The following is a 14,923-nucleotide window of genomic DNA, read 5'->3' as shown; positions in this document are numbered from 1 at the left end:
TTCCCCTACTGGAAAGAGGCAAAGGGTTCTTTTCCCCACTATTTTTGGCCCTAAAAATAAAAAAGAGGAAAAGTTCCACACTTTAGATGTGAGAAGGTGTTTAATACACTACTTAGAATCCTCCCGACAGTATAGGAAGGAAGGGTCTCTCTTTATCTGTTTTCAGGGACCTAGGAAAGGACTCAAAGCCTCCAAAAGCACTATAGCTCGCTGGGTAACTGATGCGATAGCCTTGGCATACTCGTCCACGGGAAACGCAGTTCCTGAAGGGCTCAAGGCGCATTTTACAAGAGCCATGGCGACCTCCTGGGCCGAAAGGTCGGAGGTACCAATAGACAAAATCTGCAAGGCGGCCACCTGGTCATCACCTTCAACCTTCTTTAGGCACTACCGCTTAGACCTGGCCTCTTCGTCTGACTTAGCCTTCGGAAGAAGGGTCTTGCAGGCTGTGGTCCCTCCCTAAAGCAATGATCTCTGTAATTCTCTCTGGTAGTGCTGTCATGGGCGACTGAGAATACGGTAGTTACTTACCGATAACGGTATTTCTCAGAGCCCATGACAGCACCTGCTTATTCCCACCCTATCACGTGTGCGGTGAGCACCTTATTATATGAAATGTGTGTTTCTAATTTAGACACGGTGTAATCCTGATAAGTATTTTGTTAAAATTGTATATTTTCCTGTTGTCACTAACCTGGAGGACCTCTGATGCTATGTAAACCAAACTGACGCAGGAGAGAGGTACCGCCCTTTTTATCCTGTAGGTTTCCTGTCCTGAAGGGCGGATTCCCTCTCTCTGGTAGTGCTGTCATGGGCTCTGAGAAATACCGTTATCGGTAAGTAACTACTGTATTCCATGCGCTTCCAGGAAGTCCAATCACAGGCACTTCCAACACACAGGCCATCAGTCCATGGTCTTACCAATTGCTTACAGGACTCCAGTGTATCTGTGGACAATCCAACACTCTAACCATTCCAGGACCCACACTCTTACCAGGTGCTTGCAAGACTCTAGTCCATCCCAGGACAATCCAGCACCCTCGAGCATTCAGTCCATAGCCTCAGCAGTGCTTCCAGGACTCCAGCCCACTTCAGGACAATCCAACACATAGGCTAATGCAGGACTCACTCTACAGTGCTTCCAAGACTTCTCCAATGCCAGGAGAATCGAACACCGACCGGCCAGGACCTTGCATGTGGACCAAACTGATCTATACACAGGAACCATGTGACCCACACCCTGGTCACATTATCTACCTGTAACCACTCCCCTGGGTGGGAGTGTGGGTGTGTGTGGCTAGTTTGACCCTCCCATCTCTCATAACTAGCCCTGCCAGTCTCCCATTAGCATTTACACAATTACTTGTGGGACTACAGGTCCCAGCACACCAACTTAACTTCAGATTGACAGCGCAGAGTGTCTTCCTCTGCAACACACACACTGGCCATTTACACTCCTGCCGGACTTTGTCTCCTCACATTTATGCCTCCAAGCGCATCTTGAAGCGCACACAGTGCCCCCTGGCTGTAACGTGGGTCACTGCACCACAGTATCTACAGTCATGGCCAAAAGTATTGACACCCCTGCAATTCTGTCAGATAATCATTTTCTTCCTGAAAACGATTGCAAATGCAAATTATTTGGTATTATTATCTTCATTTAAATTGTCTTAAATGAAAAAAACACAAAAAGAATTGTCCTAAAGCCAAATTGGATATAATTCCACACCAAACATAAAAAGGGGGGGGGGGAGAGTATTGGCAATGTTCGAGAAATCATGTGATGCTTCTCTAATTTGTGTAATTAACAGCACCTGTAACTTACCTGTGGCACCTAACAGGTGTTGACAATAATTAAATCACACTTGCAGCCAGTTGACATGGATTAAAGTTGACTCAACCTCTGTCCTGTGTCCTTGTGTGTACCACATTGAGCATGGAGAAAAGAAAGAAGACCAGAACTGTCTGAGGACTTGAGAAACCAAATTGTGAGGAAGCATGAGCAATCTCAAGGCTACAAGTCCGTTTCCAAAGACCTGAATGTTCCTGTGTCAACCGTGCGCAGTGTCATCAAGAAGTTTAAAGCCCATGGCACTGTGGCTAACCTCCCTAGATGTGGACGGAAAAGAAAAATTGACAAGAGATTTCAACGCAAGATTGTGCAGATGTTGGCTAAAGAACCTCGACTAATATCCAAACAAGTTCAAGCTGCCCTGCAGTCCGAGGGTACAACAGTGTCAACCCGTACTATCCGTCGGCATCTGAATGAAAAGGGACTGTATGGTAGGAGACCCAGGAAGACCCCACTTCTTACCCTGAGACATAAAAAAGCCAGGCTGGAGTTTGCCAAAACTTACCTGAAAAAACCTAAAACGTTTTGGAAGAATGTTCTCTGGTCAGATGAGACAAAAGTAGAGCTTTTTGGGCAAAGGCATCAACATAGAGTTTACAGGAGGTAAAAAAGAGGCATTCAAAAAAAAGAACACGATCCCTACAGTCAAACATGGCGGAGTTTCCCCATGTTTTGGGGTTGCTTTGCTGCCTCTGGCACTGGACTGTTTGACTGTGTGCATGGCATTATGAAGTCTGAAGACTACAAACAAATTTTGCAGCATAATATAGGGCCCAGTGTGAGAAAGTTGGGTCTCCCTCAGAGGTCATGGGTCTTCCAGCAGGACAATGACCCAAAACACACTGAGAGAAAGCACTGGAGACTTCTAAGGTGGCCAGCAATGAGTCCAGACCTGAATCCCATAGAACACCGGTGGAGAGATCTAAAAATGGCAGTTTGGAGAAGGCACCCTTCAAATATCAGGGACCTGGAGCAGTTTGCCAAAGAAGAATGGTCTAAAATTCCAGCAGAGCATTGTAAGAAACTTGTTGATGGTTACCAAAAGCGGTTGGTCGCAGTTATTTTGGCTAAAGGTTGTGCAACCAAGTATTAGGCTGAGGGTGCCAGTACTTTTGTCTGGCCCATTTTTGGAGTTTTGTGTGAAATGATCAATGTTTTGCTTTTTGCTTCATTCTCTTTTGTGTTTTTTCATTTAAGACAAATTAAATGAAGATAATAATACCAAAGAATTTGTGATTGCAATCATTTTCAGGAAGAAACTGAGTATTAATCTGACAGAATTGCAGGGGGGTCAATACTTTTGGCCATGACTGTATTGTTGTGGCCATATATATTAAAAAATGTCTGGAGCAGTGAAGAGTGAGTCGTGTAAACTGTATATGTACAGTGCCTTGTGAAAGTATTCGGCCTCCAGGAATTTTTCAACCTTTTCCCACATATTATGCTTCAAACATAGATACCAAATGTAAATTTTTGGTGAAGAATCAACAACAAGTGGAACACAATTGTGAAGTTGAACGAAATGTATTGCTTATTTTAACTTTTTGCGGAAATTCAAAAACTGAAAAGTGGGGCGTGCAATATTATTCGGCCCCTTTACTTTCAGTGCAGCAAACTCACTCCAGAAGTTCATTGTGGATCTCTGAATGATCCAATATTGTCCTAAATACCTAATGATGATAAATATAATCCACCTGTGTGTAATGAAGTCTCCGTATAAATGCACCTGCTCTGTGATAGTCTCAGGGTTCTGTTTGAAGCACAGAGAGCATCATGATGACCAAGGAACACAACAGGCAGGTCCGTGATACTGTTGTGGAGAAGTTTAAAGCCGGATTTGGATACAAAATGATTTCCAAAACTTTAAACATCCCAAGGAGCACTGTGCAAGCGATCATATTGAAATGGAAGGAGTATCATACCACTGCAAATCTACCAAAACCCGGCCGTCCCTCTAAACTTTCATCTCAAACAAGGAGAAGACTGATCAGAGATGCAGCCAAGAGGCCCATGATCACTCTGGATGAACTGCAGAGATCAACAGCTGAGGTGGGACAGTCCGTCCATAGGACAACAATTAGTCGTACGCTGCACAAATCTGGCCTTTATGGAAGAGTGACAAAAAGATAGCCATTCCTCAAAGATATCCATGAAAAGTGTTTTTTAAAGTTTGCACCAAGCCTCCTTTGAGACACACCAAACATGTGAAAGAAGGTGCTCTGGTCAGAGGAAACCAAAATTGAACTTTTTGGCAACAATGCCAAACAATATATTTGGTGTAAATGCAACACAGCTCATCACCCTGAACACACCATCCCCACTGTTAAACATGGTGGTGACAGCATGAAGGTTTGGGCCTGCTTTTATTCAGCAGGGACAGGGAAGATGGTTAAAATTGATGGGAAGATGGATGGAGCCAAATACAGGACCATTCTTGAAGAAAACCTGTTGGAGTCTGCAAAAGACCTGAGACTGGGATGGAGATTTTTCTTCTAACAAGACAATGATCCCAAACATAAAGCAAAATCTACAATGAAATGGTTCACAAATAAACATATTCAGGTGTTAGAATGGCCAAGTCAAAGTCCAGACCTCAATCCAATCGAGAATCTGTGGAAAGGGCAGAAAACTGCTGTTCACAAAGATCTCCATCAAACCTCACTGAGCTCGAGCTGTTTGCCAAGGAAGAATGGGCAAGAATTTCAGTCTCTCGATGTACCAAACTGATAGAGACATACCCCAAGTGACTTGGAGCTGTAATCTCAGCCAAAGGTGGCGCAACAAAGTATTAAGTTAAAGGGGCCGAATAATATTGCACGCCCCACTTTTCAGTTTTTGAATTTCCACAAAACTTTTAAATAACCCAAAAATTTCATTGAACTTCACAATTGTGTTCCACTTGTTGTTGATTCTTAACCAAAAATTTACATTTGGTATCTTTATGTTTGAAGCATGATATGTGGGAAAAGGTTGAAAAGTTCAGGGGGCTGAATACTTTCGCAAAGCACAGTATTATGCGTGTAGTTGCATCAATGGGTAGGCACACATATAATCTTATAGAAATGTCCACAGGATATGCCAAAAATGTAGGATGGACATGGATCCCACCTATAGAAAACATACCTATAGCCACAACTGTGTCCTCTACATTGTCGACTATTTCCGTCACTCTTTACAGAAGTGAATGGAGACAGCCATGCACAAGTGCCACTACCGGATTACCTCTCCATTCATTCTTCACCTTGTTCCACCAAGCTGGACAGTGGTCAAGAGACGTATTGTATTGTAGTAGTAGGTAAACCATGATTGGGTAGGCATGCTTTGTCTATCAAATGCGATTAATGATCCTAAAGTACCACCCTGACCCCATTGCTACAGATGACCATAAGAGTTGATTGTATAAGTATTTCATTCCTTGAAGAAAGTCCCATTTTGATGTTGCATTTTCTGGCCCCTGTCTTGGATGCCGGGCAAGCTACTGGCATGCTGATAAGGAAAGTGCAGAGCTGCTGATGGTAAAGGAATAATTGAATTAGCTTGTGACTAAGCTGAAGCCAAAGCAATGACCCCTGTCTTCTGGCCGCTTTCAGCAGAGTCCCGTTTTGTAGTGACATCTTCACTCCCCCATCTTCCTTTTCCACCATCCAGGCAGTAGCCATCAGCTTACATTGGGAAAGGGATGGGCTCGGAGTTACATGGCAGACACTCGGTCTGTCACTGCTACCTATAAGGTCATCAGGGACACCGTTCCATTTGGACTGCTCTGCTTCATTTCTTTTTCACGTTTTTTCACTCTCGGACCCCCTTCACCAATCCTCCAATCAGGCGCATGATATGTCTTCCGTGAACACTCACCATAACTTGCTGAGGAGCATCTTGGCTCGTGGACTGAATGCCCTTTCTTTTCTGTTTCAATAAATGTTATTTTTTTATAGTTATGACAAATTCACCCACGGCGAAATTCTTTAAAACCTGGGCCTGTTCCTAGAAATTCCTGGAATATATTCAGATACCTCCTTGACTTGCCTGGCAAACATATGTGACACTGTTGTCCCAGCTGTGTACCACGCACGCCACGATTTGACAAACATCCATGCCAGTAGGGCATTTCTCTAGCAATAATTCATAATTAATACATCATCTACATTTTGCTACAAAATCTTTTCACTTTTTTTCTGTTTGACCAAGCTTAATCCATCATTCTTTCCATGTTCCTTTTTTCTTTTTTAACAAGCTTGAATACAAAATTCATTTTAGAAGTAGAATTTCTATCAACATAGCATGATGTACAATAACAAATTATATAGTGGTACCGTGTATCAACATAGCATATTGATAGCCACTATTGTACTATTACTACCTGGACAACCCCTTTTAGGAACTAGTCTTCCTCGTAAAATAGTAATAAAAAAATCTTCGTCAGTGCAGATCTAATGTTGGAGTCTGCCAGGGTTTGCGTGGATTTCTATCGCTTCACTGGGGGACGTGGGAACCATGGGTGTATGCTGCTGCCACTAGGAGGCTGACACTATGCACATAAAAAGTTAGCTCCTCCAGAGTCTGCCAGGGTTTGCGTGACTTTATGCCACGTGAGCCCTGTAGCCAATCAGCAGCTGCAGTTGGGCTGCTGAGCTCTTACTTTCCCCTGATGAGTGTTGGTCAAATAGAAGAATTTTAAGGAGCCAAATAATGGCCATTGATTGGTTGCAGGGTTGACATGGCATAACTATGTCAAGCGAACCCAAGGCAGAACCGGATTGGAAGGTGTGTTTTTTAATCTTACAAGGGGGACGACTTTTAAGAATAAGGGGTGGTTCAGGGAGGGAACACCCGCTTTTTAACTTTTATTTCGCAAAAAACTCTTCTGTGGGACTGCTGAAATGATTTGAGCCCTCAGTCCCAAAGACACTGACTGGAGTGAAGATCAAGAATGTGCCTCTCCGCTTCATTCAAGGGAGAGTCTTGTTCTTGGATTACCAGGGGTCCCAGCTATCAGACCCCAAGTAATCCAGCAAATTCTGCCCTATTCTATGAGTAAGGCTACTTTCACACTAGCGTTTTTTTGCAATATGTCGCAATGCGTCGTTTATGGGAAAAAACGCATTCTGTAAAGTTGTTTGCAGGATGCGTTTTTGCCCCATAGATTAACATTAGCGACGCATTGACACACGTTTCAACCGTCGTGCAACGGTTGCGCCGTGTTGTGGCGGACCGCCAGGAGCAAAAAACGTTACATGTAACGTTTTTTGCTGCCGACAGACCGCTTTTTCCCGACCGCGCATGTGCGGTCGGAACTGCGCCCGCACCTCACAATGGGGCAGCGGATGCGCAGGAAAAATGCATCCACTGCCTCCGTTGTGCGGCGCATTCACTGCTAGCGTCGGAACCTCGGCCCGACGCACTGCGACGGGCCGAATACGACGCTAGTGTGAAAGAAGCCTTAGGGATAACTTTCAATTTGGTGAATTAACCCTTTAATATTTGCGTTCATACCCATAATTCCATAATTTAGAAGCAACTGTTGTCGTCCTTTAGTAAACCAATGACTTTCTGATAGTGAAACCATTCAAATACTATTCTCTTGGCTTCCATCATTGGATTGACGTTTTGGAATGTGAAGAACCGGCAAATAATAACAATGCGATCCCATCTAACATTAATACACTGAAATGCTTGCTCTTTAGGTGAAGTCTACACATGGGGGGATAATGATGAAGGGCAGCTTGGAGATGGAACCACCAACGCTATTCAGCGACCTCGCCTCGTTGCAGCTCTTCAGGGCAAAAAGATAAACCGCGTCGCCTGTGGTTCTGCTCACACGTTGGCCTGGTCCACAAGTAAACCTGCTAATGCTGGCAAGCTTCCCACACAGGTAACCTGCCCTGCTTATTTCTCCATGGGTTACTTAGGGCACGGGTCCCCAACTCCAGTCCTCAAGGCCCACCAACAGGTCATGTTTTCAGGATTTCCTTTGCATTGCACAGGTGATGCAATTATTACCTGGGCAAGACTAAGGAAATCCTGAAAACATGACATGTTGGTGGGCCTTGAGGACTGGAGTTGGGGACACCTGACTTAGGGCACTAATCTTACTGCCTAGTAAATCAGTACCTCTGATTCCTGAGATTCTGTTTCATAGCTTAGGTAGATACTTTATACTTTTGTTCAGTCTTGTTCTTGCACATCTGAGGTGGTGGCCAGTTATTCTTCCCATTTTGCTTTCCTCTGAGCTATTCATTTTGTTTTTTTGTGATTAATCATTATCAGTTCATAATGATTATATCGGAGTGCTGCATGCCTACTCTTAGGCAGTGTATCAGCAGCTGCCCTACTTCTTTATATACTTTATATTACTGTCCTATTTATACCTTGTTATTTATTTTAATCCTGTATGACATATACTTTTGCAGGTACCAATGGAATATAACCACCTTCAAGAGATAGCAATCATAGGCTTAAGGAATCGATTGCTATTACTTCACCATATCTCTGAGCTCTTCTGTCCATGCATCCCTATGTTTGATTTGGAGGGGAAGCTGGATGAGACTGGTCAAGGGCCCTCAGTTGGCTTCGATACACTTCGCGGAATTCTTATCTCCCAAGGAAAGGTAAGTACCAGAACTAAAGATGAGCAAAAATGTTCACAATACCCAGTTCTGACCTCTGGTCCAGTCCTCTTTTGCATTCAGGCTTCACTGGTGCAGACAGCATTCTCTGCCCAACATCTTCAGGACCCCACGGTATCATATTATCACTCGAGGCTAAGGCCGGGATCACACATGCGAGAAATACGTCTGAGTCTCGCATGGTAATACCCGGCATTCCCGCCATCACTCAGGAGCGGAGCATGCGGCTGCATGTATTGCTATGCGGCCGACGCTCCGCTCCTGAGTGACGGCGGCAATGCCGGGTATTACCATGCGAGACTCGGCCGTATTTCTCGCATGTTTGATCCCGACATAAGGTTTCACACGATGTCTGGATATGCATCGCATTGTAGCGCCATGACGTGTTTAGGGCCTATTAAGCGACCGAGACACCCAGGTGATGCTAAGCCAAGAGTGCCAGCCACAGAAATGAAGTCCGGTTGCAACAGATGTCAAAACTGAGTATCATGAACCATTTTGCTCATCTCGTGTCTGAACTTCTTCAATGCTAGTACATACATAAAATAATGGTACATTTAGGCTAATAAAAGAGTACATTTAATTAATGCTCACATACTGGCCTGTTCACACGGACTGGCGAAAAATGAAAGATACACATGGATGTCTTATGCAATCGTTATCGGCAGCACAATACCTGCTCACACCAGGCAATATGCTGTCAGTAACAATCATTTTTCTTTATTTTTTGGCGGGTCAGGCGAATGAGGGAGCAGCATATATTATTCGATCACCTAACGTACAAGTGTTGTGCTTGTTCACAGGGTGATCGCCAACATGATTACATGGGGACAAAATTGGGAATAGGTGTTCCTGTAAATGCTTGTTCATCAATTCTTGGCCCATCTAAAGAAATCTTCAACTCTCTCGCCTTTCTAATCGAGCGTTTTCTTACAGTAGTCACTACTTCTGCTCTGGTGGTAATTTTTTGTGACTTGGCATTTCGTGGGGGGATGTCGGTTTACTTTGCTTCCTCGTCTTTATTTAGTACTTAATTTGTTGACCGACAAGATACGAGAACATAGAGATCAGCTTGTGAGAACATTACTGGAAGCATTCTTTCCTGCTCAGATGAGAGATGACTATGATATAGATTTAAGATGGTGTGTAATGTGTGCTATTAGTATTTAGAGAATGATCTTACACTGTCTCTGCAGGAGGCTGCTTTCCGCAAAGTTGTCCAAGCAACCATGGTACGAGACCGCCAACATGGCCCTGTGGTTGAATTGAACAGGATACAGGTATGATGGTTGTTCTGGGATAATATAACTGGGATTATTGGCCAATAGGAACAATTGGGGCTTGAAAGTGTTTTCTCAGACATTTGTAATGCTGTTGATCCTTTTTTTAAGAATAACTAAACTTTTCAATTTTCTTCCAAGAATGTTGTCCAGCATAGAAAGTTCTGAACCTTTGCCAATCACTTTATTAGGAGAAAAGCAGGATTTGGAAGCCATTTACACACACTTTTTCAAAGAGGAATAAAAGATAAAGCTCTTACTAAAGCGATGCGAATGTTTCATAACTTTCCATGCTGTACAAACTTAAAAAAAAAAAAGAAAGTTACTGAGGAATTTACAGTAGAGATGTGCAATGTATCCAATCATTTAATATGACGAAAACTAACTTTTCCTGGATATGTAGACATTGTGTAATTCTAATCTTTTGTGATAATTAGAATATCTTTTGGGTTTTTTTTTCTCATAGGTAAAACGTTCTAGAAGTAAAGGCGGCTTGGCAGGTCCAGATGGTACCAAATCTGTATTTGGCCAGATGTGTGCAAAGATGACTTCCTTCAGTCCTGACAGCCTTCTGCTACCTCATCGCGTCTGGAAGGTCAAATTTGTTGGTGCGAGCTTTTATACTTTGCAGATAGACATAAAGACTTTCTATTAGCGCTGATTAATTACAAGTTGTGAACACTTCAAGTCAGATGATTTGTCTTTTTTTTCTCCTTGAAGCCCCTTAAGGAGAGAAATCTAATTAGAAGCTTTACAATTTCCCATGTTTTGGATATCTTTCCAGTTTTGGCTACAATCTTTAACAAATGTAAAATGTGAGCCGCTGTTAGAACAGAACACCGCCTGATAAGCATATCCGGAAGGTGAAACACCTGGGGGGAATCAGTACGTCAGGGCTTGAAAATCCCTGCTCACATACTGTCCCCATGCATCGGGAGCTTGATGAGATTCTCGAAAACGACATTGTTCATGTGCAGAGTTAATAGAGACCTAAGCACACACATTCTTGTTGAAGTAGCATAACCAATTCACTTTACTTATTAGGGGAGTCTGTAGATGATTGCGGCGGTGGCTACAGTGAATCCATTGCAGAAATCTGTGAAGAGCTTCAGAACGGACTGACTCCACTTCTCATTGTGACTCCAAACGGAAGAGATGAGTCCGGCGCTAACAGGGACTGCTTCTTGTTGAATCCAGCAGCTAAGACCACCCTTCACATGAACATGTTCAGATTTCTTGGTAAGTCCCTAACCCTAAAAATATTAATGTAATTACATCCTATGTATACCAGTGAGGAAGGTTCATTCAGTTCCACATCTAGCCAAAAAGTATATTGCTGCCAGTCGGTTATCATGAAAGACTACTTATAATAAATATCTGTGAATTTAGTTGTATACTAATTCTGCATAATGTACATGGAAATTGTAGAAAACACTGACCTCTCCACCTTTTAATTAAGGTCACAGATCAAAATCACACACATTTAGCTCTGGCTATCTGTATGTCTTGATGCATAAATCTTGAACTATATAGGCCAAAATCTGTCTGTGGAGACATCAGGGTCAGTGGGTGCTTTCGTCCGCTGGCCCGGCTGTCTTTAGAAAGACCGCATGGGTTCATCCCACTGAACGCCCCCTCCACTTTCCCTTGGGCATAATATTATTCAAATAACACAGGGGGAGTGTAAAAGAGTGTGGGAATACTTTATTGAGCCATCAACAGACAAGAACACCTAGCACAGTCCCACCAAATACACAAGATGTCGCAAATTTCAAAGTCTCACCCTCCCGCTGGCTCGCTGTGACTTTAAAGCTTCCAGGCCAGACTACCCCCTCCAGTGGCATCCCCCTTTTGGTGGGCGCACACAGACAGGAGGTAATGACAAGCTTGGGAATCTGAGAGTCCATTGAGGTAAGTGGCCAGGTGACCAGATTGTCCCAACCTGGTTTCTCTAAATATCTCCATGGGGCCAAGTGACCGGATGACCCCAACCTGGCTTCTCCAAATGTTTTAATAGTTTCAGTGAAGGTCAATGAATCAGATCTGTATTCCTCCAACTGGGGCATTGGTCCCTTATGCTGATTTACTGTAGAATGTCTCAAATCTGTATCCCTCTGGTTGGAGCCATGGTTTCCTGGTTGGTGCTCTGTAGAGTCTCTTTGCAGAAGGATAAAGGTCCCTTTTTATACCCACATCTGTCCTTCAGGCCATCATCCACAGGTCAGGGGGAAGATGAGATGAGGTCAACTCTCATTGCTTGAGTGTTCAATCAATTTGCATAGTTTATCCTTCAATGTTTGCAGGTCAACAAACTGCATGGCCTGGTACAATAGGTAATCAACATATTAGCAAACATCAATTGTTCAATTACCCAGCATCCCTGTACTCCAAGGATAGCAACACAATAATCAATTCAAGAGTGAACGTTTGGGCTCATATGAACAATGGCCTATGTCTTTTGACCCACCAAAGAAAAATGTCTGGTCTAATTAAGTATGAATTCTGTGTTGTCACACTGTCTAATATTGAGATGACAATTTTTCTCTTCCCCCTGTCTCTCTCTCCCCCTCCCCTGCCCCGGCGCGCGCTCGCTCTCTCCCTCGCTCTCTCCCTCGCTCTCGCTCTCTCTCTCTCCCCCCGTCTCGCTCACGCTCTCTCTCTCTCTCTCCCCCCAGCGCTCTCTCTCTCTCCCCCCGGCGCTCTCTCTTCCCCCCGGCGCTCTCTCTCTTTTCCCCGGCGCTCTCTCTCTCTCTCTCTCTCTCTCCCCCCGGCTCTCTCTCTAACCCCCCCCGGCGCGCGCTCTCGCGCGCTCTCTCTCAACCCCCCCCCCCCCGTCTCGCTCGCGCTCTCTCTCTGTCTCGCTCTCTCTCTCCCCCCGGCGCTCTCTCTCTCTCTCGCTCACTCTCTCTCTCTCGCTCTCTCCCCCCCGTCTCGCGCGCTCGCTCGCGCTCTCTCTCTCTGTCTCTCTCTCTCTCCCCCCAGCGCTCTCTCTCTCCCCCCGGCGCTCTCTCTCTCTTCCCCCCGGCTCTCTCTCTCTCTCTCCCCCTGGCTCTCTCTCCCCCCCCGGCTCTCTCTCTCTCTCTCTCTCTCTCTCTCTCGCTCTCTCTCTCGCTCTCTCTCGCTCTCTCTCGCTCTCTCTCCGGCTCTCTCTCCCCGGCTCTCTCTCTCTCGCGCTCTCTCTCCCCGGCTCTCTCGCGCTCTCTCTCGCGCTCTCTCTCTCTTCCCCCCCCCCCCCCCCGGCGCGCTCTCTCTCTCTCTCGCTCTCTCTCTCTCTCTGAAACCCCCCCCCCCGTCGCTCTCGCTCTCTCTCTCTCTCTCTCCCCCCCGTCTCGCTCTCTCTGGCTCTCTCTCTGGCTCTCTCTCTTCCCCCGGCTCTCTCCCCCCCCCCCCTGGCGCGCTCTCTCTCTCTCTTTTCCCCGGCGCTCTCTCGCGCGCGCGCACTCGCACGCTCTCTCTCGCACGCTCTCGCTCGCACGCTCTCTCTCGCTCGCACGCTCTCTCTCGCTCGCACGCTCTCTCTCGCTCGCACGCTCTCTCTCGCTCGCACGCTCTCTCTCGCTCGCACGCTCTCTCTCGCTCGCACGCTCTCTCTCGCTCGCACGCTCTCTCTCGCTCGCACGCTCTCTCCCCCCCGTCTCGCGCGCTCGCTCGCGTGCTCTCTCTCTCTCTCTGGCTCTCTCTCTCTCTCCCCAGCGCTCTCTCTCCCCCAGCGCTCGCTCTCTCTCTCGCTCTCTCCGTCTCGCTCTCTTGCTCTCTCTCTCGCTCTCTCTCTCCCCCCCCCCCCCCGTCTCGCTCGCGCTCTCTGGCGCTCTCTCTCTCCCCCCGGCTCTCTCTCTCTCTCCCCCGGCTCTCTCTCTCTCTCTCTCTCTCTCCCCCCGGCTCTCTCTCTCTCCCCCAGCTCTCTCTCTCTCGCTCTCTCTCCTCCCGGCTCTCTCTCTCTCGCTCTCCCCCCGGCTCTCTCTCTCTCCCCCCGGCTCTCTCTCCTCCCGGCTCTCTCTCTCTCGCTCTCTCTCGCTCTCTCTATCTGTCTCTCGCGCTCTCTCTCGCTCTCTCTCGCTCCCCCCCCCCCCCCCCCCCGTCTCGCTCGCGCTCTCTCTCTGTCTCGCTCTCTCTCTCCCCCCGGCGCTCTCTCTCTCGCTCTCTCTCGCTCCCCCCCCCCCCCCCGTCTCGCTCGCGCTCTCTCTCTGTCTCGCTCTCTCTCTCCCCCCGGCGCTCTCTCTCGCTCTCTCCGTCTCGCTCGCTCACTCTCTCGCTCTCTCCCCCCCCGTCTCGCGCGCTCGCTCGCGCTCTCTCTCTGGCTCTCTCTCTCCCCCCAGCGCTCTCTCTCTATCCCCCCGGCGCTCTCTCTCTCTTCCCCCCGGCTCTCTCTCTCCCCCCGGCTCTCTCTCTCTCTCTCTCCCCCTGGCTCTCTCCCCCCCCCCCGGCTCTCTCTCTTCCCCCTCCCCCCCCCCCGGCTCGCGCTCTCTCTCTCTCTCTCGCTCTCTCGCTCCCCGGCACTCTCTCTCGCGCCCTCTCTCTCTCCCCCCCCGGCGCGCTCTCTCTCTCGCTCTCTCTCTACCACCCCCCCCCCCACCCCCGTCGCTCTCTCTCGCTCTCTCCCCCCCGTCTCGCTCGCTCGCGCTCTCTCTCTGGCTCTCTCTCTCTCTCTTCCCCCCGGCTCTCTTCCCCCCCCTGGCGCGCGCAGCGCGCTCTCTCTCTTCTCTCTCCCCCCCCTCCCCCGGCGCTCTCGCACTCGCACGCTCTCTCTCGCTCGCACGCTCTCTCTCGCTCGCACGCTCTCTCTCGCTCGCACGCTCTCTCTCGCTCGCACGCTCTCTCTCGCTCTCTCCCCCCCGTCTCGCGTGCTCGCTCGCGTGCTCTCTCTCTGGCTCTCTCTCTCTCCCCAGCTCTCTCTCTCTCCCCCAGCGCTCGCTCTCTCCGTCTCGCTCTCTCTCGCTCTCTCTCCCCCCCCCCCCCCCGTCTCGCTCGCTCGTGCTCTCTCTCTGGCGCTCTCTCTCTCTCCCCCCGGCTCTCTCTCTCTCTCTCTCTCCCCCCCCCCCCCCCCCCCCCCCCGGCTCTCTCGCTCTCTCTCTTCCCGGCTCTCTCTCTCTCTCTCCTCCCGGCTCTCTCTCTCGCGCTCTCTCTCTCCCTCTCCCTCTCCCTCTCCCTCTCCTCTCCTCTCTCTC

The 14,923-nt window shown here is 47.7% G+C and overlaps 2 protein-coding genes across 4 annotated transcripts in view; one reads left to right on the top strand and one right to left on the bottom strand.

The window, feature by feature from the left end:
• Positions 1-14,923, top strand: part of HERC2 (HECT and RLD domain containing E3 ubiquitin protein ligase 2) — a 296,865-nt gene that overhangs the window by 271,669 nt on the left and 10,273 nt on the right. For all 3 annotated transcript variants that reach the window (XM_069757837.1, XM_069757836.1, XM_069757835.1), the window contains exons 84-88: positions 7,537-7,724; positions 8,263-8,460; positions 9,675-9,758; positions 10,225-10,366; positions 10,803-10,997. In XM_069757837.1, coding sequence (XP_069613938.1) covers positions 7,537-7,724; positions 8,263-8,460; positions 9,675-9,758; positions 10,225-10,366; positions 10,803-10,997 — 807 coding nt within the window. The remainder of the gene's footprint in view (positions 1-7,536; positions 7,725-8,262; positions 8,461-9,674; positions 9,759-10,224; positions 10,367-10,802; positions 10,998-14,923) is intronic.
• LOC138671487 (octapeptide-repeat protein T2-like) overlaps positions 12,126-14,923 on the bottom strand; it is a gene marked incomplete at its 5' end in the record, with an annotated part of 3,190 nt that continues 392 nt past the window's right edge. Inside the window, 4 exons of the mRNA XM_069759662.1 lie at positions 12,126-12,143; positions 12,881-13,000; positions 14,495-14,583; positions 14,814-14,894. Coding sequence (XP_069615763.1) covers positions 12,126-12,143; positions 12,881-13,000; positions 14,495-14,583; positions 14,814-14,894 — 308 coding nt within the window. The remainder of the gene's footprint in view (positions 12,144-12,880; positions 13,001-14,494; positions 14,584-14,813; positions 14,895-14,923) is intronic.

The sequence above is a fragment of the Ranitomeya imitator genome, chromosome 3 (genome assembly GCF_032444005.1).
Source record: "Ranitomeya imitator isolate aRanImi1 chromosome 3, aRanImi1.pri, whole genome shotgun sequence".
Lineage (NCBI taxonomy): Eukaryota > Metazoa > Chordata > Amphibia > Anura > Dendrobatidae > Ranitomeya > Ranitomeya imitator.
The sequence above is the reverse complement of the archived record's forward strand: the minus strand, read 5'-3'. Positions and strand labels throughout refer to the sequence as shown.